General features: G+C 43.6%; 1 protein-coding gene across 6 annotated transcripts in view; it reads right to left on the minus strand.

Moving 5' to 3' along the window:
• Positions 1-338: 338 nt before the first annotated feature.
• Tiam1 (TIAM Rac1 associated GEF 1) overlaps positions 339-27191 on the minus strand; it is a 361212-nt gene continuing 334359 nt past the window's right edge. For all 6 annotated transcript variants that reach the window (XM_047563443.1, XM_047563441.1, XM_047563439.1 and 3 more), the window contains 9 exons: positions 26601-26709; positions 22484-22663; positions 22283-22401; positions 16158-16266; positions 11609-11667; positions 11005-11107; positions 8208-8295; positions 6233-6405; positions 339-2778 (listed from right to left, as the gene is read on the minus strand). In XM_047563443.1, coding sequence (XP_047419399.1) covers positions 2309-2778; positions 6233-6405; positions 8208-8295; positions 11005-11107; positions 11609-11667; positions 16158-16266; positions 22283-22401; positions 22484-22663; positions 26601-26709 — 1410 coding nt within the window. In that variant the 3' untranslated portion in view covers positions 339-2308. The remainder of the gene's footprint in view (positions 2779-6232; positions 6406-8207; positions 8296-11004; positions 11108-11608; positions 11668-16157; positions 16267-22282; positions 22402-22483; positions 22664-26600; positions 26710-27191) is intronic.

Raw genomic sequence — 27191 nt, forward strand, 5'->3', positions numbered from 1 at the left:
AGGAATTCCCAGAAAAGTAGCCTCCCTGCCTCCTGTTGGCTCAAACGAACCCATAATTTATACAGGCTTCCAATAGGTAACAGATGTGTATTTTTGCTATTTCCTATTCTCTAAGATTTTAGATCTAGATGCCAAGCAACTCTACAGCTTTCTCTTTATCGCTCTCTCTTTTCTTTTCTGTTTTGTTGAAAACTGCAAGCTTTACCAAAACAGCTTCCCTTGAGGATCACAAGAGTGACTTTTAAAACAGACATTCCCGGGAATTCTTCCCCCATGGACTCTCTCTGGTCCAGTTGGTATCCCCTCCTCCCGTCCAAAACGGCAAAGGACCACACTGGTACTTTTCAATATTTTTATTGTTTGACAGGCATTTACAACGTTCCATTCATAGACCTAAAAACATAAAAATAGACCTTCTTTCAGCTTATAAAAGAAATATATAAGAACTTTTGACATCGACACATCATGACCTTATGTACAAGAGACAATGGCACCCTCTCCAAGCACCAGACTCTCCAGTATTTTCCATGGACGCGCTGCAGGGGGACCAGTAAATTCAACTATCCGACGCCTCTGCTTCAGTTTTCCATCCAGACACAATCGAACCCGAGATGACATGGAACAATGCAGTGATACAAAGGGTATAGAAACCATTCTAAAGCTTTTTAAGAAAACGAGAAGATATAGCAAAAATTTAATAGAATAAAACTTTCAAAAGATCAAGCTCAGAGCCCTGGAAACCCAAGAGGGGAGGGACATAGGATGGGAGAGGGGGGAAAGCAAGCAGAGGCATAGAGCAAGATGTTCTGAACTCTCTATTGTCTGGAAATATAAAGTCATAACTGATTCTTATAAAATATAATTCCTAAAGCTACTATAAAATTCAGGTTTTTAAAGTACCTACTGATGTGTCAAACACCAAATAGATAATTTTTTTCCCCAAAAAGAAAGTTTTCATATTATTTAAACCCTTCTTAGGAAGTGGACATTGTGAAATGGGAAGAAGAAGAAGAAAAAAAAAAGCTATAAACCTTTTTTTTAAAAAAAATAATTGAAAGTGCTCTAACTTGTTTTTTGTTCTTCTATTGGATATCTGTTTAGAATGTGAGATTTATCAGCATGTTTACCCTGTTTTGTTGGCATGAAGAACGTGTTAAATGCAAGAGATGTTTCTGAAGAGGTTGTTTGGTTCAGAGGTTTGGTTATGGACTGTCAGGGAAGGGGCAGATTATCTGATGAAGATGCAGTTTTGATGGGAAAAACCAATGATCACCATGGCAACCCCACAGGAAGGAGGCTCCCTCCCCTGCCATGTGCTACAGATGCACACACAGCCCATTCCCTGTCTTTCGTCACCCAGCCAAACTCCCATTTCAAATATAGACTCCAACATTAAAAAAAAAAAAATCCTTCCTAAAAAAGCAACATTTATCCTTACCATGAGCTTCTTGTTGGCTTTTCTTATATAAATATAAAGTCACCGTGCCTCACTCTCTGCAAAAGATTATATGCTCATTTCTAGACTCCAAGTTACACCTAACACTGTAAAATTCTCATCTCTTTGTGCCCCTGCATCACAGGAAAAATACAAAAAATAGTTTTTATTTTCTTTTTTCTCTCCAGTGATAAATTTGGATCTCTTTTACAAGAGTTTGGCATCTTTATAATTCTATGCAAAACTAGAGCTTCCAAACACCCACATAGAATAAGACCAGCCATAGGTCCAAACAGAAGAAAAAAAAAAAATAAAAGGCTCATCGAGACATAAATGAGACCACCCTCTCCTCACACATTCTTAAAGTACACGATACCCTCAGACACGGAAGAGGGAGGGCGGGCGAACCCTGCAAGCTGTACAGATACTTGGTTTTTGTTTCACTGTGTGTTTGGAAGTGGTTTCCCCAGCTAGGAGACTGGCTGTAGACAGGACGGGGTGTGTCGCTTTTGTGTGTGCATGCTCTCCCTTAATTCAATCTGTCCTCGCTGCTGGGGGTGATTTGCTTTCCAGTGCTATAGATCATTTCTTCTGATTCTGCAGGCCCTGATTAATTGAGAATAAATAAAAGCCCTTGGTAATATACAGAGGACAGGACTCCAGCTTGTCTGGGACCCTGAACAATTCTTTCTGATGTCGTTTAAGAATGATGAAGGTGGGTGGCTACATGGCTTCAGAACCGAGTCAGCTGCCAGAACCGTGTGTGCAAGAGTGCGACCTAAGGGGACGTTCTCCAGGACGAGACGGGAGGGTGGGCGGAGTGGGGGCGGTGGGAGGAGTATGTACACAGATCCCCTGGGGGCAACGACACAGTCAGATCTCAGTGTTGAGCTTCCTGGAGGGAGCAAAGTCTTCACGCCTGACCCAAATGACCTCCTCACTGGTGCTCTCCAGACCTCCATTGATGCCCGACAGGGCGGTCTGCTTCCTGAGCTGGGTCATGCGGGACGCGTGACTATCCAGAGTTCTCCGGCCTCTTTCTCGCTGACTGATGGAGACGGCCTGAAGCCGCTCCTGCAGGTCTCTGTCCACTGCGGTGCCCTTCACGGACTCACAGAACTCGTCATCGTCACTGAGGATGTCTGTCTCCTTGATGTCATCTTGCTCCTCATACTGAGCAAGATCAAACTGTTCCTCTACCCATCGGTCAGTGTCCCCGCCACCGGGGGGCTGCTGGGACTCTTTCTCCGGGCTGCTTGCGGAGACGGCATCAGAATCAATGGTAAACCTGTTGCGGGCCAGTCGCCGCCTCCTCCTCCCAAGAGACTTGCTTGGGGCGGACACTGCACACACACACAAAAATATAAAAATAAACCCCACACGCTTCACCATGAGATGAAAATCCAGAAAGCAAAGAAAAGGAACGCAACAATGAGATGGTATGCATTTAGTGCCTTGATGGCCTTTGGGGTTCGGAGTCTAGATTTCACCAGTCGGTCCTGGACTTAGGATGTTGTAGCAACTGACCCAGGGGAAGAGGCAGGACATGGGAGAGGTTGTAGGTTATGGGGAAAGAGAACCCTATTACTCTAATCTTGGGATTAGTGAGTAATGTCCTCAATCCACTCATGTCTTATAGCACAGAATGGGGAAGATCCCTTGGGGTTGTCCTGGGGTCACCTGGCTAGACAGCTATGGGGGATGCTGTCTTTGGAGACCCTACCATGATGCACCAGGGAGGCAGAAGCACTGCTCTAGGCTATGGTGCTCTCTGGGAACCTGAACTTAACTTTCTTTGAGTATGTGCTGATTACTGTTGCCACATCCTTCTGAAGGAGTATATGAAAAAAAATAAATAAAAGCAGCTCTCAGAGATATGGAGCTGTCTTTAGTCTCCTGTCCCCTTTCAAAGTCCCATGTGAGCTGTGAGGCTAAGCAAATGAGAGCTTCGGTCCCTCCTCACTGCATTCTGTGAATCATTCTTCCACGATGTAAGTAAGATGCCTGAGTGGAATAAGAAACAGTCAAGCAGCTGAGCAAGAAAGTGCTGTATAAAGTGACTGAAAGTAAGAAAAACTCAGCTTTGAATTTATTCTTTTACCCTACTGCCTTCTAGGAAGTTAGAACTACTAAAAACAAACCAACAAAGGATGCCGTCCAATCAAGCAAACACTCTCTCCTCTCTCTCACATATACTGGCTCACATGGAAATGCTGCCACTTCTCCCTCGAGAGTGAACTGGTTGCTGCATTAGACACAAAAAGGTGACATGCAGCATGAGCTTTCCAGGGGCAGGGAAGAGCCTACACAGCAATCAAGAGATGCTTTACAGAAACCTAAGTCCTAAAAGTGATCACACAGATTTAATGCGACTAGAAGGATGATGCCTGTTCTCAGCTGCTGCAAAATGCTGCCTTGACTTCAGACACAGCAAGTACAAGGCCACAGAGCCCAACACTGGCCTCCGTCATCCTGCCTGAGACCCTGTGGGCCCTCCACCATTGCGAGTGCTCCATCACCTCAACGGGTACTGCTCTTGCTCAAAGAGGGGAAGACCATTTCCAGGCAAATGGTAAAAGAAAAGAAAAATAAATAAATAAAAGGTAAAACCTACTCTACTTCATTGGGAAGAAGCATAAATTCCTGTCCAATTTTATCTTAAAACCCCACCATAGCAGACCCAGGCTCTCTCCAACCATTTCATTAGAACTATCGCAATTCAAAATTGGGCTACTGGAACTATCTGTGAATGACCTGCATGCTAAGATATGTAGGGGTAAAGTGTGGTAATACCTATATCTTTGAAATGTGTCAAAAATAAGATGAGTCGATGACTGACAGATGGATAGATAAGTGATAATGAAAAGATAGAAAAATATTGGTATGAACTCTTTCAATTGCTCTTTAAGTTCAAAATTTTCATAAGTAAGTGGCATATATATATGGTTTAATGGGTCACTGGCAGAAGTACAGTACTTTTCAACTAAGTATAGAGGCAGGGTATTTTTCTTTACTATATTATCAAACAGAACAGAGGTAGAAATAAACTACCTGGGTATTCAGGATAATGCAGAATGAAGCATGAGTACAGATACTTAATTAAAAGGATACTTAATAACCCAGTTAACATTAGTGGGTTCCTCCTAGACTTTTAGGAAGACAGTCTTTGATTTGGGTACTTCCAGTGTTCATTGCTAAGCTAGTGCTGAGGGTCAATCCACTCAGGTACCATTTTTTAAATCATCAAACATGAAAATTCTAATCATAGCTGCCTCAGAAGCAGAGTGACAAGGACTTTCTTCAGCCAAAAATGAGCCATGAGGCAGGAACATCTCTCAATCAGCCAAATCCAGCAGGTTGTGACACCAAGGCTTTCCCTGGGGATTCATGATGATGATGGTCTAGGTTGTAGGTTGGTTTTCTTTTCTTTCCAAAAAGATCTCTGCAGGAACATTTCTGCATATCCTAAAGACCAAACCTGATGATCTCAAAGCAGATGCAGCTCTGAATTTTGTTTCATTGATTAACAACTGAATCCTGGCCACTGATGGGTAGGTTCCCTGAGAATGGGAAACATGTTCCCAATTAAACATTCCCCAGTAACAAGAGGACCAGGTGAGACAATACCAAGTCAAAATTCTCTCCAGTGAGCTACAAAGGATGGATGAACTGCCTTCACATGGTGACCCCATGAGAAATTGTGGACGTGGATGCACACATGACACTTAGGATACCTTGGAGAACCCTGTAAAGTGTTGGGTGTTACCTTCACTAGGTTTTCAACTGACTGGAGAATAGATCTAAGATAACCCTAACCCCCCACATTAGTTAAACTTAAGGTGCTTAAAGAATGCAATAGTCTGTGTCAAATTAGATAGGTTATGTCTGCGAAAACCCTTCAACCATTCACCGTTCTGTCCGTGCCTCTCAATCCATCTGAGAACCAGTGGAAAGGGAATTGGGACAAAGGTTAGAAACCACTTTGGCAAACATAAAGGAAGCCTCTTTAACTGGAATCCCTGCAGAATTCTGGCCTGTGATTAAAATGTTAAGATCTGATGTCATTAAGTACCTCTTAGTGCTATGAAAATACCTTTCTTCCTAGATAATGTTCTACTGTCATTTATAGGTAGTAATATTGATCTTCCTTGCTCACTGCTCCAGATTGATGGGATAAGTCCCGCAGGAATATTTATTTGGAACTGTATGTCTCTTAGATTCCTCTTTTCCAGGAGTGGCTTCAGATGTCCCCTAAGTAACACTGAGAATAAAAATAAAGTGGCAGGCACAAGGCAAGGGTCAAAATCTGCCGTGCCGTCTGGTCTGCCAAACCAGGATCCTCACTGAGGATGGGCAATCCTGTGCTGCCAGTAACGAAGCCACCTCCTTCTCAGGATGGTGGGTTGTGACCCTGCTGACATGGTGCACTGCTTTTGCTCAACCAAGCTGAGCGTCATGCAAAGCAGCAACTCTCATCCCGCAAGCAGGCTAAGGAGCCAGTCCAGAGGCAGGATGCGCTGGTTTGCTGCTTGGCAGAGGAGAGAGAGCTCACAGCCAACAGGAGGGGCAGCAGAGGGTAGGTGGAAGGAAGGGAGAAGGAGCAAATGAAGGGCAGAGTCCCAGGGAGCCCCGGGAAGAGGGAAAAGAAAGGGACCCTCATACCTGGGAAGAAAGGTACTCCTACTTAAGCCCCCCAGAGCCACACCTAACTCTTGCAAAACATGAGGTCAAGCTCTCTGGACTTCTAGAGTGGAGTGGGAGTGACGGGGATCTTGTAGGTCTGAATCCCCACAGTACCTGCCCTGCTCATGGCTGGCCTGGCACCTTTCAGTGCACATAATCTTTTTCCTCCAAAAGGGACATACTGCTGAGATGAGGGAAGGCTCTCGGTTTTGAGGAGCTGTCTTCTGTGCTTATCTCGCAGGATCGAATGCACAGCCTTCAGGAAATCCTTTCGGCTCTCCGGAGAGCTATGAAAAGAAGATTACGTGGGTTAGAGAAACAGCACCTAACGCAACAGGTGGGGGTGGGTATCAGGTGGAGCCAATCAAATACCCCCAAGGGCCAAAGGGTGAAGACTGGGGCATGGCTCCAATTCCTGTGTCTGAGCTGTACTCCTCTCCCCTTATGCTTTGTGATTCATCCTTCTGCAGCCAATTTGGGGCCGAGAATCCCATTAACCAACAGATCAATGGACAGAGGGATTTTGTACCAGGAAGATGTCAAATTCTGCCCTTGGCACTTAAGGCAGTCTTACTTTCTAAAACGTTTTTTGAGGAAAATTGAGCCCCAGGATCTTACATCTCTGCAGACAGATATCCCAATGTGCTTAGCTTCTTCTTGTGTCCCTGCTGTGTCCACCATCTATCTCAGCAGGTTAAGAATGAAGGCTGTGTTGTTAAGAACGGCCACATGGTCCCTGGTCCTAATTCTCGTGAAAAAATGTGCCTCCTCGGTACAAGTTCTTCTTTGCTAGTTCACGGTATTTATACCCAGGTAAGTTTGGGCTGGTATCAACAACACACACGGTACCTCTAGAGACAGGCTTGCTGAGTCCCAGGTACTCTATTAACAAAATCTCAAATGGACCAGCCTAGGTGGAGGGTAAAGACAGCAACCACAACACGCAGGGAATGTTTAAAAAAAACTTTCACTTCTACTCCTGACAGCTTTCTTGGGGTCTGTCATTTATTGACACTTGTCACTCAACAGAGAGAGAGAGGGAATGTTGCAACACAAAATATGGGGTTGAAGCTAAATCCATCTGAGTTGAATCCAGAGTTTGTTTTCTATAACCCCATTGGGCAAAGAGCCCTCTAAGAATCTTGGCCCCTTTGAATGACAAAATGAATAATGAATGGAGATGCTTAGCATCCTCTGTGTTTGGCAAATGCGCCTTCTTACTATACTAGCAACAGCATTATAAAATATCATTACTAATCATGATTATAATGATTCTATTTTTTTTTTATGAGTAACTCACAGCATACCAGTACTCTCTGTGTAGAGTACTGGATAATTATTGAGGAAACTAATGAATGCCTACTATTAAATTAGTTGTGGATCATATTTAAAGCCAATAGGATACTGTCTGTTGGGACCAACTATCTTAATATTTCTAGGGGAAAAACATAAAACAGAATTGGCTGCATATGAGAGAAGATTTCAAATTCTCATAGAGATGGTAGATGAGGAAAAAGAAAAACAGGAAGAAATAAGTAGAAGCCCACATTGTAAGTTTAGTGTCCACTCAAATCTATAGGTGATCAAGAGTGGCCAGCCTCCTTACGCTGAGAATTTTCAACACCTCCACAAATCCTGATCATGGTGGCTTCACATCTTTACCCCTCCCAGCAGACTGTCCATCTGCTGCACCTCAGAGATGTCGCAGTAAAAACGATGTGCACAGATACCAAAGTATGACACCACAGGACCACCCTCTCCTTCTGTTTCATATAAGGTGAACAGGGGAAGAAAGCCCTGTTTGGAATGTTGACTGTATTCAAAAATTCCTGTATCCTTTTAGAAAGATACTAGATTAACCAGATTATTGTCTATATTCTAATAAATTTCCTCTATTTCTAATAAATTTCTAATAAATTTATTAAATTTATTAGAATTAAATCAAATTCTGTTATTTGTAAAAGGTTGAATTCTCAAATAAAAAAAAAAAAACACTCAAAATACACATGGAGATGGGGAGGCGCAGGTAGAGGCTAAGGTGGAAGTGGAGGCGGAGGCTGAGAACTGTGGCCTTGACCCTCAGGCTCACCTGCAGCACAGATGGAAGACCCTCTCTGGCCTCCCTTCAGATTCCGATTTCACGTGGACAATTTCGCACACGGCATTTGCCTCTGCATCTAGGTAAGTTAGAACAAGGACAGGTTAGGGTATGTTCCAAATGGGTTTATTTACATGTTTACAAAAACATTCTTCACATTGTGTTGTATGACCAAGTAGTGCCGAGCAGCATGAGCCCAGAGAGACCTTACTCCTCTCCTAGGATCTAAAGAGAGAGACCAAAAAATTAATACGCGCTAAGAAAAACACTCTGGCAAAAAGTCACAAGAGTCTCCTTCTAGTGGATCTACAAGGCCCTGCAAAAATTATATCGATTGAGGAAGTTAATCTTTCAGCTGTGCAGCTAAAATTATTTCAGTTAAGTGATTTTGTCCTTTTGGCAACGGTTGGACTACAAGCCCAAGACTCCAATGCATACATCTTCATTAGGCCAATGACAAGAGGTGGCAGTCACTACTGGCTGCTGGGGGAGCCTGCCCCGAGTGACCAGGCCTGATCTGGTGAGCTGCTTTGGAGACCTACTGGACGCCTCTTCCCAGCATTCCCAAGGTGCCCCCTCTCAGTGAAGCAAAACATGGCACGCCACAAAGATGAAGAGTAGCTACGTTCTAAAATACAGTCACCCTCAGTCCCCAAGAGGCTGGTTCTGGGACTCCCATAGATCTCCAAATCTGGGGACACCAAAGATCCTTTCATGAAATGGTCTAGTATTTTAATATAACCTGTGCATATTCTCCATGTACTTCAAATCATCTCCAGGTAACTTACAATACCTAATGTGATATAAATATCATGTAAAGAGTTGCTATACTATTTTGTCAAGGGAATAATAATAATAATAATAATAAAAATAAGGTAGTGTACATTTTGCTTTTCCCAAATTTTTCTATCCACAGTTGGCTGAATTTATGAACACAGAGCCTGTGGAATACAGACGGCCAAGTGCAATTTCCATGCTTTCCAACGCCAACACCATCATGTTATTTCAAGTCATGAATAAAGTGTTTGTGAAAGGAATCATGTGCTGCAGACACTGAAGCAACCCACTGTGAAGTCTGGTTCTTATCCAAGGGTACGGAACCCTGGTCACAGACCCTCACTGTGCCTACACTATTTAACTCCAACCAGAATCCATTTGCAGCAAGTCTTACAAATGTTCCTAAACTAAGACAAAAATCTAGAAATTCCACATTCTGATTCTCACATCCACTGGAATTTACTTCATAATGAGGAATATGTTGAGTAGTCTTTCCAGCAATTAAAATGTGTTTTTATCTTGATGCTTTTAAGGGATTTGAATGAAAAATAGAGAGTGAGAATGAAATGTCATATCACAAAGATAGCTTTGTTTTCAAAATGTAAAGTCGTTGTGTGTGTTTAGTCCTTAATGAAGGCAGAATTCCCAGCGAAGACGCCTGCAGCTAGCTTTAAGAATACACTTCCCATTTATAAACCTAGTGCAAGGAAACATGAACTAATTTAGAAGCTAAGATTCTAAAGAGGACAATACTTGTGTTTAAGGTTCTAAACCTCAAAATGCTTGTAGACCCGCATTTCTATCAGTTTCTGTAAATTCCTGCAAATTGATTTTGCAAGTCAATTATAAGTAAAAGGCCTCATGGTAAATCACTGCTGGAACTTTAGAGAGAAATCTTCTTAAGGTGGATAATTATCTCATATATATTTCGCATATAATATTTTTGCATTTGTGCTTTTCCTACCACCAAGGACAACTGTGAAGGAATGTACAGCTACTTTAATTTGGGGGAATACTTGAAAATGTATTGCAAGAGAGCTCTCCTTAGGATACCAGAGTAGTTGGTTTTGTGAGAATGAGACTCAGTTTTAGTGCTTATGGGCTATAAAGTGGAAACGGGACAGTCGGAGCCATAGAAATCAGACAGTAAGAACCTAAGGTCACATTAGATGCCAGAAGCAAGAAAGAGAAAGAGTCCCTCCTGGGGCCTCTCTTTACTACCTGAAAAGATACCTGTTGTCCAGCTGGGAGGAGGAATTAGGTGTGGCCAAAGTTGACACGTGACTCCCCAAAGATGCTCCTTTCAGATGTGCCTACGGGAGCCATTGCTAATTCCCCTGACCAGAATGTGACCTCAAATTAAATCCAGGTGGGGTGTGTGAGTCACTGGAGTATTGATTTTCTTAGTCAATACCCTGCTGACATTTACTTCTCTTGTGCTTAAAGCATCGTTTAACCTTATCATCAAGTGTGCTGGTTGCTACCTAACGACTTACTTTGCTACTGTTTGGATCACAGAAAAAGAGCTGACATTTCAAAAGCCTTCACACTAGAACCAAAGATTAAGATGTGTCATACTTCAGGCAGAGAAGTTAAGTGTTCAATGGCTGTTTCATGCTTTCAGTGGTCTTATTTAAAAGGCAAGTAAGTAATTTGCACAGGCCTTGTCTGCTCGTGGTCTCAAGAACTCTTTCCAGAAGTACAAGGCTCATTGGTACCGAGATGTCAGTCATTATAATATCATTAGCCTATGGAACAGAATGACCACAATTCCTTGGAGCCACTTGGAAGACATTTCACATCTTTTCATTCAGTTCATTCATCTACTCTGTTCATTCATTCATTCACTGGTACAGTCTTTAATAAATGACCAAATAAAGAAGAAGCAAAGGAAGGGACTGAGGCAAAAGGGAGAAGAAAAAAGACTGTGGGGTGCTTGGCCCAAGAGTGTGGACACAAACAAACAACTCACACACTCGAGAGACGTGAGCCCAGCCCAGGGCAACATTACCTGCACTTGCCAGAGAGCGGACCTGCAGAGCTTCAGTGGGGATCATGTGGCGAAACCGGAAGGGGTCCCACTCTTCATAAATCGAAAGCCTGTGAGATCCCACCTGCAGCAGAGAAGGAGCAGCTGTGTCGCACAAGCTGGATCAGGACCCTACATTTCTTACTCAGTTAACTGCAGCACATGCACAAGGAACTTCACGCCCATGGTCTTTCTTTCATGATGCTGGAAGTGAGGGGGTACAGGATAGCTGTGCCCAGGGGTACAAATAAGTTTGCTGATCAAACATAGGAAAGAGAGAGACACAGGGAAGAGGAGAAAAGGGATCTTAAAAGAACAGAGGCAACAGAGAAAGGAAAAATAGTGTCAGGAAGGTTCTGGGCCCTGGGGGTGGGCAGTGGCCATTCACTCTCATGCTGTAAACATGAGCCTGCCTGAGAGAAGGCAGGATGGGCAGCGATCTCCTCCAGAGTCCTCAGGAGCACTCACAAAAGAACACTCATGAGGCGGCTCTGGCCGACACAGGGAGAGACTTATGCAGAGAGAACTGAGAAGCAGACAGAAGGAGAGAAACTTGCAAACTCTGGGGTGACATGAGAAGCCTTACAAGTTTCTTCTTCTGTTTGGAACCATCTTTATACACGAGGACCACAGCAGTTTTGAAGACTGGAAAAAAATAAACAAAGGCAGTTATGGCAGGAAATGCGTGGGGTTTCCCCCCTAACTTCCATAACATGTGGTAAAGACACTACAGGTATGGGGAGGGTAGGGAGAGCCAGGTGACCGACACCCTCCCCCCTCCCCTCCAGTCACATCCGGGAAAAATCAAAGGACTGCTCAGGCAAAAGCTTCCAGGTCCAAAATTCACAGAAAAAATCTAAATAAATGGAAATAACACTCCTTCCCAAAACTTTCAGGAAAAATAGTTTTAGCTATGTTATTCCAAGGTTAAAACTCTAAGCTGAATATATATATATTCAACAAAAATGTACTAAGTACTTGGGGGAATAATGCAAATGTCTCTATTATTTGGTGATTTACATTTTAAGGTGATTTACATTTATGTAAATTAGGCCAATTACACACACACACACACACACACACACACACACACACACGCAGGATTCATAACTTGGGAAATAAAATTCATCTTTCTGACCTAAAATAAAATGAAATTAGTTTATGAAGAAAATTGCAATTCCACTTCTTACAAACAGACTGAATCAGAGTAATCTTCGAAGTAGTGACTATATAGTTTTCTTCTTATGTTCAGGGGGTGCAGAAGTACCACACACGTTATGCATAACACTCCAGAAAATTCCTTAAGGAACACCAGGCATGTTCCTTTAATGTGCAGGGGTTCTGACTCTTTCTGAGGGGGAGGTAGCGTTGGTGCCAGAAGGAATGGAAAGGTGATTCCAGCCTGCACGCCGCTCTCGGTCAGGGTCTCTGCTACGGTCTATAAAAGTCTGTTTTCTCCCTGAATTCACGTTAAAACTCAACACCAACGTGATGCCTTTGAAGGCGTGGCCTCTGGAAAGCGAGTAAGACACTTAGGTGGGACTGGTGCCCTGCCTTTCCGGCCACGTGGAGACCTACATAGGAGGCATCGTCTAGGAGAGTGCGATCTTGGCTTTCCAGCCTCTACGACTGAAGAATAAAGTTCTGTTCACCCAGTTTATGGTGTTTTGTGATGACTACCCCACCATGTGAAGATAGCCTCTCTATCGCTTCCTTCTCTGACCCGGAGGAGTGACCTAGTCATGGAGCTGTGGCTGGAGGCCCAGCCTCAAGTACCAGTCACAGAACGAGGAGGAAGTGAACACTGAGAGAAGTCTCAGGATGGGCCAGCAGGGAGACCATCCCCAAGTACCTGGCTCATTTTCTATTCCACTCAGGTCAGGTCAACTGCAGGGAAATAAGCCTTGAGCCACAAAGACCTCAACACCACCATGGGTCCAAACTGCCCCAGCATGTCACTCCTCAGAGCACCTCAAGATTCTCAGAGGCTAGGCTTGAAGGTTTCCTTCCAGAGGTTCACGCTGACCTGAGGGGGCCCTGTCAGCTTTGCATAGCAGTTGAGCACCAGCAACTCCAGGCCCTTGGTTTCTACCATGAAGTCTTCAAAAACCATGGTGGCCAGGATAGCTGGGTCACTTAAAGGAGATTGACCTCCACTCCAGGAGATAAATCCAGTGACCTTAGTTTCACAGGACTCACCAGGTCATTGGGACCACATCTCAATGTTGTGATTTGCTCTAAGAAGGCTTATGTACCTGCCTCAGTTTCCCTTGACCTTAACCATCATGGATCACAGCAAGAGAGTGAGAAAGTGAGCCTCCACCTGACACAGAGCCCTGAACTACCAACACATCCCTGTCCTCCTTAGTGGATTCCACGATGCTGCGAGATCCCTTTAGACACGGCCTTGATTGCAAGACACTTTGTCAGCCTAAAGCACCTTCTCTTTCCTTAACTGGTGAACACCTAACATGCTTCAGAAGCCGACGCAAGATATATATGTGGGGTTTTCATTGGTTTTTTTTTTTTTGTTTTGTTTTGTTTTTGCAGTTCTGGGGGATTGAACCCAGGACCTCACACACATTAGGCTGAACTTCTAGCCCTTTTTAAATATTTGAGACAAGAGTCTCGCTACATTGCCCAAGCTGGTCTCACACTTGCAGTCCTCCTGGCTCAGCCTTCTAAGCACGTGCCACCATGCCTGGCTGTTTTTATTTTATTAAGGTAATGATCATTAACATTCAGTCCACATTCGCCATCCTGAAAGTAAAACAGGGTCTGGGGCAACAGCTAGCCCATGTCAGTTTCTGAAGACAGCTGTCCTACTTCCTGAGATTAGAGGTTTAAACCCAAACAAAAAGAAAACCACATCTCAACCTGAAAGCCGCCTGATTGATGGTAACTAACCTACTTCTCTCACAGCCTCTCTTCCCTACTTCAAAACCCATTTCTAAGGCTCCTTTAGTTCTGCTTTTGCTCCTTGAAATCACATCAGAACTGTCAAAGCTGACACCTTTAACGACCTCATTCATGACCTATCCGTAAATAAGCTCATTATGGTGACTTCAGGCAGCCTCCCCCATAATCCCAATTTTAATCCTTCCTCTTTCCCTTTACTGTGACTCTGGAGAAGACTCTGAATAATGATCAGCTTGCCTCTTATCACAGAGCCTTCCATAGTCTTTACCTCTATGACCCCCGAGTGTGCCATCCGGGGGTGCACGGGGGCTGGGGACGCAGGAGGCACAGGTACCGTGGCCCACCTTCCTAGGTCAGCAGCCAACACCTGCTTCCGGGGAAGCAGAGGATGACCAGTGGCACCCAAAGTCCCCCTCGAAAACTGGCACTTCCCTGAACCATTCATACCCTGGATTGCAAACAAGAGCCCCGAGGCTAACCCCTGCCTGCCTGCTTTCCACCTGCATAGAATAGGCCGCCATCAGCCTCCTCATTCATTCTATGTCTCAGCAACCGTGGCTGCTTTTGGCCACAGTGGCAAAGCACGAGGCCTCTGGGCCCCAAAGCTTAAAATGTATTCTGTGAACCCCCCCAAAAAAGTTTGCAGATCCCGACTTACTCCCACTCAAATTATTTTCTTATTCGAAATCTGTTTATTTCTAATTATATGAAATCTATAAAATCTAGGGGACAAGTCATGAAATATCCACATGTTGAACTCTGGAACTGCTAGCTTGGAGCCCCATAACAGAAAGAAGAAGGTGTTCGGGTCATTTGTTAGTATCCTGTGTCCCATAAATGATGCAGATCCCAGATCCCAGCCCTTTCCAAGAAGCGATCACATTCTAATAAATACCAGTAGTGGGGTGTCGGGGAGCAAGGAGCAAGTACTACTGCCTTCCCCAAACTGCCAACTTGTTGAAATACTCCGATTCTCTATATGCTCTATCTGGTCACATTTCTCAGCATACTATGTACCTTTTTGTTGTTCTTAATGAAATGTCATCAACAGCTATAGGGGCTCCTTAGAAATTTTAGGAATATCACTAATTTCTCAGTGAAGGCTAAGTGGATCTAAATAGGAAGTCCAACATTAAATGCTCTGATTTTAATAGCACCCCAGAATGTTTCATTTGGGAATACCCTGCTGACATCATGGATGGAAGTAAGCAAGGTGGCACATGCCTGTAATTATAGCTCCCTGGCAGGTTGAGGCAGGAGGAGCACAAGTTCAAGGTTAGCCTTAGCAACTTGGTGAGACCCCATCTCAAAATAAAAAATAAAAAGGGTTGGGAATTGTTCAGTGGTAGAGGTGGTAGAATTGCCCTGAATTCAATCCCTACTCACACACACACACACACACACTAAAAAAAAAAAAAAAAAAAAAAAAAAGTCCTCTCCCCCAAGCCCAGAAAAATAATAAAATGTGTAAAAGAATGGTAGATGTTAACTTCCTACCCCTGAATCTTCTAGGGGGAGACTGGGAAAAAAACACAATGTAGACAAAAGCTGCTGATGGTTCTGTGCTCAGGAACCACCCTGCAACAGGCCACACTCACACCTACACTGCAAACACAAGCTGTATTTCCAGAATCATACACAATTCCCAGCCCACCATCCCATAGCTTTTCTCTCTGAAAAAGCATTAATACAATACAATCACATGAGATCTCTAATTGTACCACATGCATTCATCTGAACTAGCTCATTAAAAATGTACCTTATTAAAAATAGATCATTCATGAACAGGTCTGCTTGCATTAGTGACAATGTCATTGAGCGGAACCTTACAACCAACCGATTAAGCACTGTAGCTGCAACAACACCCAGCTGAGAACCACCCCCTACGCCATTACCTTGAAAAGATCCTGGGACCAGCAGCAAACAGAAAAAAATAAAATCCTTTTCTGAGCTGTGTGTTTATACCTGGGTTAGACTTGGGTTAGACTTGGGCACTGCCATGATCACCAGCCCCAGCAGCTGAGCAGTCACTACATTGCACACATTCAACAGGAAGGTTTAATTTAGTATTCGTGTGAGACTGGCAGCTGGAGCAGGAACCAATTTGAAACTGAAATCAGCTTTACTTTAATCAATCATGTCTTGGAAAAGAAAGATGGCTGCTTTGAAAAACAGCTAGCCTTTCCCCCTCCTCCAAACCCTCTTCTGATACATACCAAAAGCTGCCAATTCTGGCTCCTTTTTCCACTTCCCCAGAGATGCCGGTGGGTTTAGCCAGATGACAGTGTTGTGCAGGAGCAGGTCCCCCATGCTCAGATCTGCGACCTGCAAATCAGAGATGGGGTGTGTGATCAATGCTCAGATTTTCATGAAGTTTCAAAATATGGGAGGCTGGTGTCAATTTTACTTCAGGAGAACACTGCTCCTAAAAACATTTGTGTAAGTATATGAGGTAATGCATAAGTTCAGTAACAACGTGGCCATTCCGCAGTGTTTACACATAGCGAAACAACACAGAAGCGTGCATTTGTGTACACACACACACACACACACACACACACACGGATGGTCCCTGCCTTACCATGGATCAAGTTAACCATGGGTTTTTCAACTTTACATGAGCTTATTGGTGAATCAAACGGATTCATCAATGTATTTTTGAAATGGGTATTTTCAACTTAAGATGTGTTTTTCAGAACAAAACCCCCACTGTAAGTTGAGTCATATCCAGGACAATGTTTACTTGTTAATTTAAATGAAGTAATTTTAAAAAGTGAGATAGCATATAAAAATGACAATCACATTTTTAAAATACTCTCAAGTTGTTATTCTCTCGATAAACACATCTCTACTTGAAACAACGGGCTGTGGATATCAGTATCTAGTTTCCTCTTCTAATGCCAAGTTTTAGTATCATTATGTTCTGCCATGTTGAACTAGAAAAAATGTAATGAAAAAAATGCTTTAATTCATTTCATATGTCCAAATCGAAACAGGAATCCTCTAGATTACTAAAGAAACACACAGAATGCATGCATACACTTTTTTTTGTTGTTGTTCATCTTTTTTCTTCCTTAGTCCATGTTTGTCTGACAGAATTTTAAGAATAAGGTAACAGGAAGGTAAAAATTAGGGCTCTGAAATTCACATTCTGTACATTTGTGAAAAGAGAATTACAAAATTAGAGATGTCTTATGTTCAAACGAAGACAGATTCCAGGGAGATACTAATGGCTATGAATGAAAAAATCCACTCCAGAAAATTCGGGTTTTTCTACTGGGGAGTGTGGTCTTCCAGGAAGCCGTGCAATCAAATTATTTCTTCTTCAAATTTATTTTTAAAGACTTTATTTCACTTCAGAGGAAGAAAAGGCAAGGGAAGAATTTGAAGATTCCTCAATAGACACACTAAGTGAGCAGTAAAATCCTCAGTTTATGAGATAGAGTCAGAGCACCGGCCCCGTCCATTGTGAAATGCTGGACCACCACAGACAGACAAGTGCTTCTGTTTATAGAGCCACCTAGACATAATGACCCACAGAGTCCCATGGTAGCCAGTGTTGACACCTCACGATACACTAGTTCCCCTTTTCTGTAGTTCCACTTTCAAAAGGATCTGTTCCCCATAGTCAACCAAGATCTGAAAATATTACATGGAAAATTCCAGTAATAAATAATTCATAAAGTTTAAATTGCATGCTGTTCTCAGCGGTGTGATGAAATCCCACCCTATGCTCCTTCCTTCCTGGGACATGAATTATCCAGTGTATCCACAATGTATGCGTTACCCTCTCGTTAGTCACTTGCTAGGCCACCTTGTTTATAAGATCAACTGTTATGGCACCACAGGACTTTTGTTGAAGAAACACTTATTTTCAGTTAAAAGTGGCTAGCAAACACAAAAGTAGTGATGCTGACAATTTAGATATGCCAAAGAAAAGCCATCAAGTGTTTCCTTTACCAGTAAAGGTGAGGTCTCAAAAAACATATTTATGTAGAGGAAAAAGCAGTGTATCTGGGGGTTTTGGAACATATCCTCCCTGGGTCAGAGGGGACTACTGTGACATGTCCAGCTTTTCCCCCTGAAGTCATTGGCCCATTTATAAACCTATCAAAATCCTAACCCCCCACCCATTGTGGGATTACTCTCAGCAACATAATCCCAGGTGGGATGATCAGACACACCGAAGGACAAGACTTCATGACAATCACAGTACACAGTTCATCCTGTTTGTAAATGCCACCAATGGTCAGGAAGTTCTTTTTTTAATATGCTTCCTTATGAACCTACCCACCAGCCTCTCATTTCTACTCTTTGAGTTCATCAAAATCAAGCCAAAATGCCCTCTTCTTCAAGGCAACATTTAAAAGACTTGAAGACTTGATGTTGAACTCCTCAGGACAAATGGCCCTCATCTGTGCTGCTGCTTATGAGCTCACTGCCTTTCTCAACTCGGCAGCAACCTGGGAGCCTCCACAGGTGTGGCTGGCATTCCCTTCTCAAGCCACCAAAACTTGCTGCAGTGCTGGAGATGTGACCCCAACAGCAGAGAACACAGAGCTGTTGCTGCCTTCCTGGATGGGGATTATAACCATCACTGTGGCTATCGCTGAGTCGTGTGGCTACTGGCACATCAAACGTTAAAAAAATGTAAGTAATCATATTACTTCATTTATAGATATTAACAAGTAAAAAAAAAAAAAACAAAAACAGAGTATTATTAGCTGAAGGAACTATATAGTCTCTGCTACCCATTCTGAATCCCCTGGCCCCCACATGGAAGAATAGTTATATACATAAATCAAATTCTTGGGAACTACCTGAGCCACAGCCTTCGAAAGCAATTAAAGTCCCTGTGGTAGACTGTCCAAACTCTACTTCCTCCAACAGAATTATATTTTAAATATATATATTAGCACCTTTAGCCATGTGATTTTCTAACACCTCCCACCAGATGAGGCAGAGGAGAGTGTACATCCCAACCCACAGGAGTTTGGGCATGTTCACATGATTTGGGGCAGGCAGTGGACTTGACACAGTTCCCACCAACCCTCTTGAGCTTCTATTTTCTTGCCATGGAAAGGACCTGACCAAGATAGTCATTGCTACTTCCACCTGGATCCTAGAAGGATCCTCAGCAGCACACCTGAGCCTGAAGCCTGAATGCACCAAGAGAAACTCAGCTGCCCAGACACTCCCGTGAGATACCTCTTGTAGTGAATCACTGAGATTTCAGTTGCTTGTTACACAGGAAAAAATGGGCTCATAGAGCCCCTATGCACCTGGCTTTTCTCTTGCCAAGTTTCCACAAGGCAACTATAAGGGCGTCAGGGACACCAGGTGTAGACAACAGCCTCCCCCTTGGGCATCCACTGGTCCCTCCAAAGCCCCAAGAGTGAGTTTTGCTGGAAGGCCGGCCCTTGCCCTAACAAGGACTGGGATGTCCTGCTGAAGCAGGCTGCTGCAGGCCTTCCAAGGGAAAAGTCCTCTTGTCTTCTTCCTCCTCCTACCTTGGCTCCTGGGTATCCAGCCCAACTCCCCAGATGGTAACATAGGGGTAGAAGACTGAAGGTCCAGCTTTGGCACAAAATATTTCCTTGATGGTTGTTTTCTGTGAATATATTTGCCTTCAGAGATATCCCAAGGAAAGCTGAAGATAGAATTCAGGTACCCTGTGTCCTTGGAATGCTACCATTTCGATATAAACCTGCAGTTACCAGCAGATATTGATATGTTCCTACTCCTAACTGCTCTCAAACTGTTCAAGAATCCATTCTATGTTTTATTGGATGCTGCTGTTGAAAGAGAACTGCAAGGATCAGAAACCACCCTTGTGGTTTCTGACTCAGAACATAACTTGTGTACCTCCACGATTGCCTACGTCCCCCTGGCTGTTCCATACACTGCCACAGGTGGTGGCGTGGACTTGTCAATGATCTTGGCAGACTAGATTAGGCCCCAGGATTATTCCTCCCACGTTTTATTCCCATGGAGTCAAGGTCATTGTATCCTTTCCAGTTTGAAGACCATTTTCCTCAATGGAGAAAAAAAGAGACCAAAGGGGACTCTAGTTGTACCCCTCCCGAAATCAACTGGCTTTGGGTAATCAGTTCACACTGGAGGCCTCTTTCCTGCTTGTTCATTTTTTGCTGCTAAAACAGTCTTTTGTTGCTCTCTTTTGATATCTTTTCCAAGCTTTACTTTTTCTGGGCTTTGAACCTTCTGAAACCAATATACAATTTTCCTGCTCTTTAATACTGGCATCTAGTCAAGGTCCCTCCTTCCATCTCTGGCTCATTTCTATTTATAATCTCAGTTCCATAGGAAGTGCTTTGTATAGCACTGTATCTCTTTGTTCTGTGTTGGACAGATTTCTTACTTGATTGTCAGAGTTTCACTTCAAAGGCCTTTCAGTTTCACATGAACTAAGCTACATTCCCTTTCACCGTCTCTGACTTCTGAGTGTATTCATCTTTGTTTCCCTATATTCTTTGCAATCCACTATCCCTATCAGCTACTTCTTAGCAACACAGTCATTTGCTACTAAGGTCACTGAAATCCAGAAATTAATTTAGTACATAATGAAAATATAACTAAGAACAGTGAAAAACATTCATTTCTAAGACACAGTAAAATATGCTTCTGTCAGAATGAAAAACAACAAACAAAAACAGAAAAAAAAAATCCTAAAATACAGAGAGAGGGAGGAACCTTATGATCAAAAATGTCTGTAATATTATTCATAGAAGTCAACAAAAGAAGCCAAGAAAATTGTCTACTGGTAGGAATTAATTAAATTGTTCAATCACACAAAAATTAACATGAAAATACTGTGCTCAATATACAAAAGGTATAAAATTACTTTCAAAATAAATATGTAGGCATATATGTTTATTTTTATAAATCAAAATAAACACCTAAACATTAAAAGTAAATTCTGTGTTTTCAGAATACAGAGAGGTTTCTTGCCTTTTCCTATGTTTTACCCTTTTATCAAGAATTTTCTTTTCTTATTTTAAGAAAATGTGTTTTTTAAAAGTGGGAACTAATTCCAGAGTAGCCACATCCATCCCTTTTATACTCTGATGGATTACGTTATCCGCTGGATAGGATGAGGACATTTTCATGTTCTACTCACACTGCTGGGGAGGGAAAAGACTGTGTTTACTTATGAAATGCATGCCTGCAGCCCGCCCTGGGCTCTCAAATTCCAACCCTGTACAGTGTCTCTGGTGCCTTCGCAATTCTTACAAGGTGCAGGGAATAGACACGCAAGTCTGTCCAGTCTGGTGCTGGCCTATTGGTTCCCTCCAGCCCTGGAAATCAGACCTGGCCTCCATTCACAATTCACTGCAGACACAACTCAGTTCTCCAGATGTAAATCTGTGAATTCTGACTTTGCCAGAGAGCTTTTAAAGCACCTGCCTGGGTTCCTCACATCTGACAGGTAAAATAAATATTTTAGTGTGTTCACTTATTTCATTTCTTTAAGATATGATTTTGCCACTTTCTCAATGTTATCTTTTAACACTCTGAAAGCTTGTTCTGTTTCACTGAGGACATAAAAATCAACCTAGATAATGACATTTTGTGTCTGAAGGGAAGATGTCTTCTCTAGTCTAAAGAATCCCCTAATTACAGCAGGAAGGTTTCTTCGTGATTCCCTCCTAGCTTTTCTTCTTTTTCTTTTTCTTTTTTAGGAGGAAAGCAAACCTGAGTTCACTGGTCCACTGGAATCTGGAACAGAGACAGTTCCATCAGGGACTGATAGATATCATTACATATCATATCCTTGTGATTCATCTCCATGTTATCTGTATTTTTTTCCATGTAAGCCCTTTTCAATGACTCAGGGACAACTTTCAGTTCATGCTAAGCTGTTCTCAGGTGAATCTGTTCCTGTCACTGCTTCTTCTAAGTAGGTTGTTGGATAGACCCCCCACCACCACAAAAAAAAAGGATTCAGTATCATCAAAAATTTGCATTCATTCAACAACAAATGTTTATCTGACACTGACTACATGCCAGATGCTATTCTGATCTCTGAGGACAGTGCCTCGGTCTTTAATGGTGCTTAAAACAGCCCAGATTTGGGTAATGAAAGTTCATTTTCACACTTAGCACAGAATAAAGTCAGAATTCCTGAAGGTGAAGAGGCAAGTAGTAAGAACACGTTTCTTTTATCAAGAGAGTCCAGAGGAGGAAAAAACTCACAGTGTAACCTTGGACTCGGGGCAAGAGTTCCACCAACAAAAATCAACAGTGTCGCCCCTGTACTTACAGCTAACAGCTCATTCAAAGAGTAGCAGACCCGAGCCCGGCTCTGCAGACAGGTCCTCACCTCTTTCTTCTCGCCCGTCTGCTCAGCAATCAGCTGGTCAAACACGGCCCCAAACTCCTCATGGATTTTCTGCATTTCGTTGATATGACTGGCCACCTTGTTCATGGTCTTGATGGCCACTGCAAGAACACAGGTCACAACATGAAGGGCTGTCCAGAGCGCCCCTGGGGACCCCGGGGGCAGGAGGCCCAGTGCACTCACCATCCAGGTGGTAATGCTCCTCGCTATCCGCGTCCGTCAGAGCAAACAGCTCCTTGAGTAGAAGCGGGTACTTGAGGATCCTCTGGATGGGCTTGATGAGGTACGACTCCAGCGTGGACGAGTGCTGCTGCCGTGGGTTCTGGATGTCCAGGAACGCCTTGAACGCAGTGTCCGTCTTGGCTGGAGGAGTTTAAGCACAGGCTGTCAGCAGGGATGCCCAGGGGACTCCTCCTCTGCGTTTCACTCGCTTGTTCTCATCCCAGGATGGAGAGAGACAGGGCAACGGGAAAGGATGGGGAGAGCTGGGCTCAGACCCCTGGACGGGCCTGCCAGTCTGACTGCTTATTACTTTGTGGGTTTGTGTATCCCAGACTCCTGAATTTTCTCCTTGACAGTGTCTTTTTGTGCTGATGTTTTGATATTCAGGCCCTTACCAACCCTGGGGGGTGCTCCTCCCTGGACTAGCCAGTTTCAGAAGATGCCTGCCTACGAGCATCAGTCAGGGTCCCCTGACATGGCCACCTCTACTACTTCCCCTGCCCTTGTCACCCCAGGGCCAGGTAGCACACACAGCTGGGCATCTACCACACCCCAGAGCCAGCAATGCTAAATCTCCCGGTTCCTGTCCTCAGAAACCACAATGCAGGCTCTTGTCCACATTCCGCCTCCTGATCACCATAGTGCTTCCCCATGTGGCCCTGCACAGCAGGAGCCGACCCTCTCCTGGGAACTGTGGTGACAAGCTGTGGCCATCAGGCCTGAATAATAATAAGAGGTGTATTTTAAGCACTCCTTACCCTGGCTTTCTAAGCTTTCAAGGACTCCACTGCTGGTAGCCGCTCTTTAACAAAGCAGGGCTCCAGCCTGGGTAGGTGGAGTGGGGCTGCATCTCCTACGGTGCCTGTTCAAAGCCAGCGCAGCAGAGCCACTGCTTTCTGGGGGGGTGGGGGGGTCTGGCCAGAGGTAGGAGCTCAGACAGCACTTTCTCACCAGCCTCCCTTTCACAAGTCCCAATAGGGATGGGGGCACTTGCCAGGAAATGCTTAGGAAACATGACCACTGCCTTCTGGGTGAAAAATAATGTTGTGGGAGGATGAACTATAAGAGGGAGGGACAAGATGGGCAAGTGAATCAACAGTGGACGTAGGGAACGTCCAGGCTGGGGACACCAGGAGGTGCTGGGAGGGTGGCGCGCCCAAGTGTCCGGTCTCTTCCCCCACACCCTTCCCTGAGTCCCTTCCCCCACACCCTTCCCTGAGTCCCTTCCCCCACACCCTTCCCTGAGTCCCTTCCCCCACACCCTTCCCTGAGTCTCTTGCACTTGTGGTTCCTGAGTTGCACCCTTTAGGACACACCAGTAAACAAACACAATCAACATCTGAGCCCACTCATTCTTCCCACTCAGCTCCTGCATATTCATCTGGGTGACTTCTGCTATCGGAAATTAGATACAGCACTCTAGGGATTCAATATTGTCATAACAGCACCTGGCAAATCAGAGGAACTCAGTTCTCGAATACATGAATAATGACTTTAAAAAACTCAGTGGGCATACATTTTTTGAATAAACTTACACGCACCCACACTTATACACACGCGCGCGCACACACACACACACACACACACACACACACACACAACAATTTACATCTGTGGGGATGCGTTTCCATCCCCAGTGGTGAGGAGTATGAGCTAAGACCAAAGATGCTACAAAGGGCATCCTGAAGTTGTACAGTGACTCTTCTGTCTTTATTCAATTCAGAAAAACAGTCATCATGGGGGAAGACCTCTCAAGACCATAGTCTTTTCAACACTTTAAGTTCTATTGTGAGGAATCAACTCAGTGGGTTCAGCAATTGCTCTTCCTTTCAAAGAAATCCCTAAAGAAAAAAGGCACTGGAGTGAGTGACCCAGTGGCCCAGGTGCCAGGGAAGCTGGGTCAGGTGCAGAGCCCACGCGTGGGGAAGCTGTGGCTTCCAGGGGCCATCAAGTCTTCAACCATGTCTAGAAGAGGCCTAGGAAGCAGCCCCCCAGCTCCCCCAAATCCTCCAGTCCTGAACGTGGCCATGGCTCACTGCTTCACATCCAAGGAAGGCGGCATGGTTGGCAGGCTCCCCGACCCAGCTGTGAGTCTGTGAAGGATCACACATGTGCATGAACTCTAAGAGTTCTCTTCACCCCCTCGCTAACTTGGCAAGTGCAACAATGTAGGTCATGCCCACTGCTTTAGCTTAAATGACAGTATAATATTTTTCAGGTGTGAAATATTATGTCACTGAATTAAAAAAAATCGCAAGGGCAGAATTTAATCTAATTAAGTGATTTTAGAAAAGCATTAAATGCTTGAAGGAATGTGATGGGTATATGATTTCGCTATAGAGCAAAGGACTTTAAAATGGCTACTTTGATAATCTGACAACAGTTAGCAATCAATAATAGTTGTAAAAGAAACACACACACACACACACAGATCTACATGACCGATGGAGCCTGTGTGGCAAGAGTTAAGATCAGACAGCATGACAAAAAATGTGCTGCAACCCACGTCACCGTCCACCCTCCCTGTGAAAGCTGTCATTACCTGGGGTGGGCTCTTTTCCTTTCCAGAGGCCTGGGTTGTATTAATATTTTCTATAATAGGTTTTAGATTAAGTTCAGCTAGTTCTCTTTGGCAACAAACATAAACACGACACACGGAAATTATTTACATATCCAGGGACCGGATTAGCAGATGTTTACTTGGCAGCCACAGCACAATAATAAGGAATAACAGGCTGATTTCCAGAGATTCTTTGAAACTAAACCTCCTCTTGACTCATTGCTTACCAAGGAAATGTTTAATACATTTTGGGTTGTGGGTGTGAATCTTCATTAATATCAATGGAAAATTCATACACATTATATATTATATTGACTTGTAAAAATCTTTTCATTCAGTAGACATGGCATTTTTAAGTGGAGACATAATGACTATATGTTCATGGGGTACAGTGTGATATTTCCATTCATGTACACAATCTGTGATGATCCAGAGTCCTTAGCGTATCCATCACCTCAAACATTGATCATTTGTTTCAAAATTCTCTCCTCTGGTTCTTTTGAAGCACATAATATTATTGTTAACCATTTAGTCAGTCTACTGTGCTAGAGAACTCTAGAACTTATTCCTCCTATCTGTGTTTTTTAACCTGTTAACTAACTTCTATTTCCCACCTCCTTGCCCTTCCCAGGGTAGGGACCTCTGCTCTTTATTTCAAGATCAACTTTTTACCTATCACCAACCTCCACACACTGACTAGAGAAACAAAACTACTTCCTAAGACTTACAGAATGTTTCGTCTCCTCAAAACACTCAAGAAAATCTCCTGAGCAAGGGTGGTAGCTCAGTGTAGGGTGCTTGCCATGTATGCACAAAGCCTTGAATTTGATCCCTAGCACCGTAAAAATAAAGGAAGAAGGAAAGGAAAAATATCTTGTCAGTATAAAAACTCTACTTTGTTCCATGCAAAAATAACTGCAACTAGCAGTTCTCATGAACAACCTTGGTGGTGGTGTCAGTAGTTGTTACCACACCCCTAGGGACATAAGCATGCAAAAGGAAGATGAAATTCCACAAAAGGGCATACGAAGTATAATAGCTCATAACGAAGTTAATGAAAAAGAGGAATAAAGTAGGGGTTTTTAAACTCCCTATATTTTTACATAATTGCAAGATGACCCATTAATCTGATCCAAAAAGGATGAGTCAAAACTTTCATTACAAAAAAATGGATAAAATAGTGAATTCAAGGAAGATAGTGGACTGAGACAGATAATTATTACTCTATATACATGTATGATTATACGAATGGTATGAATCTACATCACGAACAACCACAGAAATGAAAATTTGTACCCCATTTGTGTAGAGTGAATCAAAATGCGGTCTGTAAAAATAAAAATAAAAATAAAAAAAAGAATGCATTTTGATTCTCAGTACCTGCATTTGGGGCTTGTTAGAATATCCACCTGGCAGATGAATGACTTAGATTTCTAAAAGCCACCAAGCACGTCAGACAGACAAATGCAGCATGGCAGCTGAAACACCCGCCCCCCGCCCGGTCCTGAGAGGCCTTACCTTTCACCAGGACCTTGGGGACTTTTGTGTGGCTGGCACAGAAGGCACTGTAGAGCTTGAAGCGGTCCGCGTAGTACAGAAAGGATCCCCCCAGAGAGAACAGCACTTTCTGGATTTAACGAGAAAAGGGGCACCTGGTTCACTTTCCTCTTCGAGTAGACCCACTGACAGGATGCAGCAGAAGCGCAGAGGTGCCCCGCCCTCCCCAAATCAGCAACACCCCCCACCTCTGGCGACAGCTCTCTTTGCTCACGGTTGGCCTAATACTGAGTGTGAGGAAGAAGGGGTGAGTGGGCTCACAAATGTGTGCAAGAAGTGTTGGGTTCCATCTTCTCCATATTTGCCGTGGAGATGTCCCTGGTTTTCCAGGGCTGTGTCTTTTAATGGCCTATCTAGGATGTTTGGATATTAAGGCAAAAACAATTACATAAAGATATATATGAATGAATGATGTTTGGAAAAGGCAGAAATCTGAATTCTCTTAAGAGCTTCTGTTGGGAGACAGAAGTGATGAATCAAGGTAGGAAAGGGTCACCCCTCCCAGGGCAAGACACACATTTCCCTGATCACTGTCTACCCACCCTCCAAAAC

This window comes from Sciurus carolinensis, chromosome 9, assembly GCF_902686445.1.
Source record: "Sciurus carolinensis chromosome 9, mSciCar1.2, whole genome shotgun sequence".
Lineage (NCBI taxonomy): Eukaryota > Metazoa > Chordata > Mammalia > Rodentia > Sciuridae > Sciurus > Sciurus carolinensis.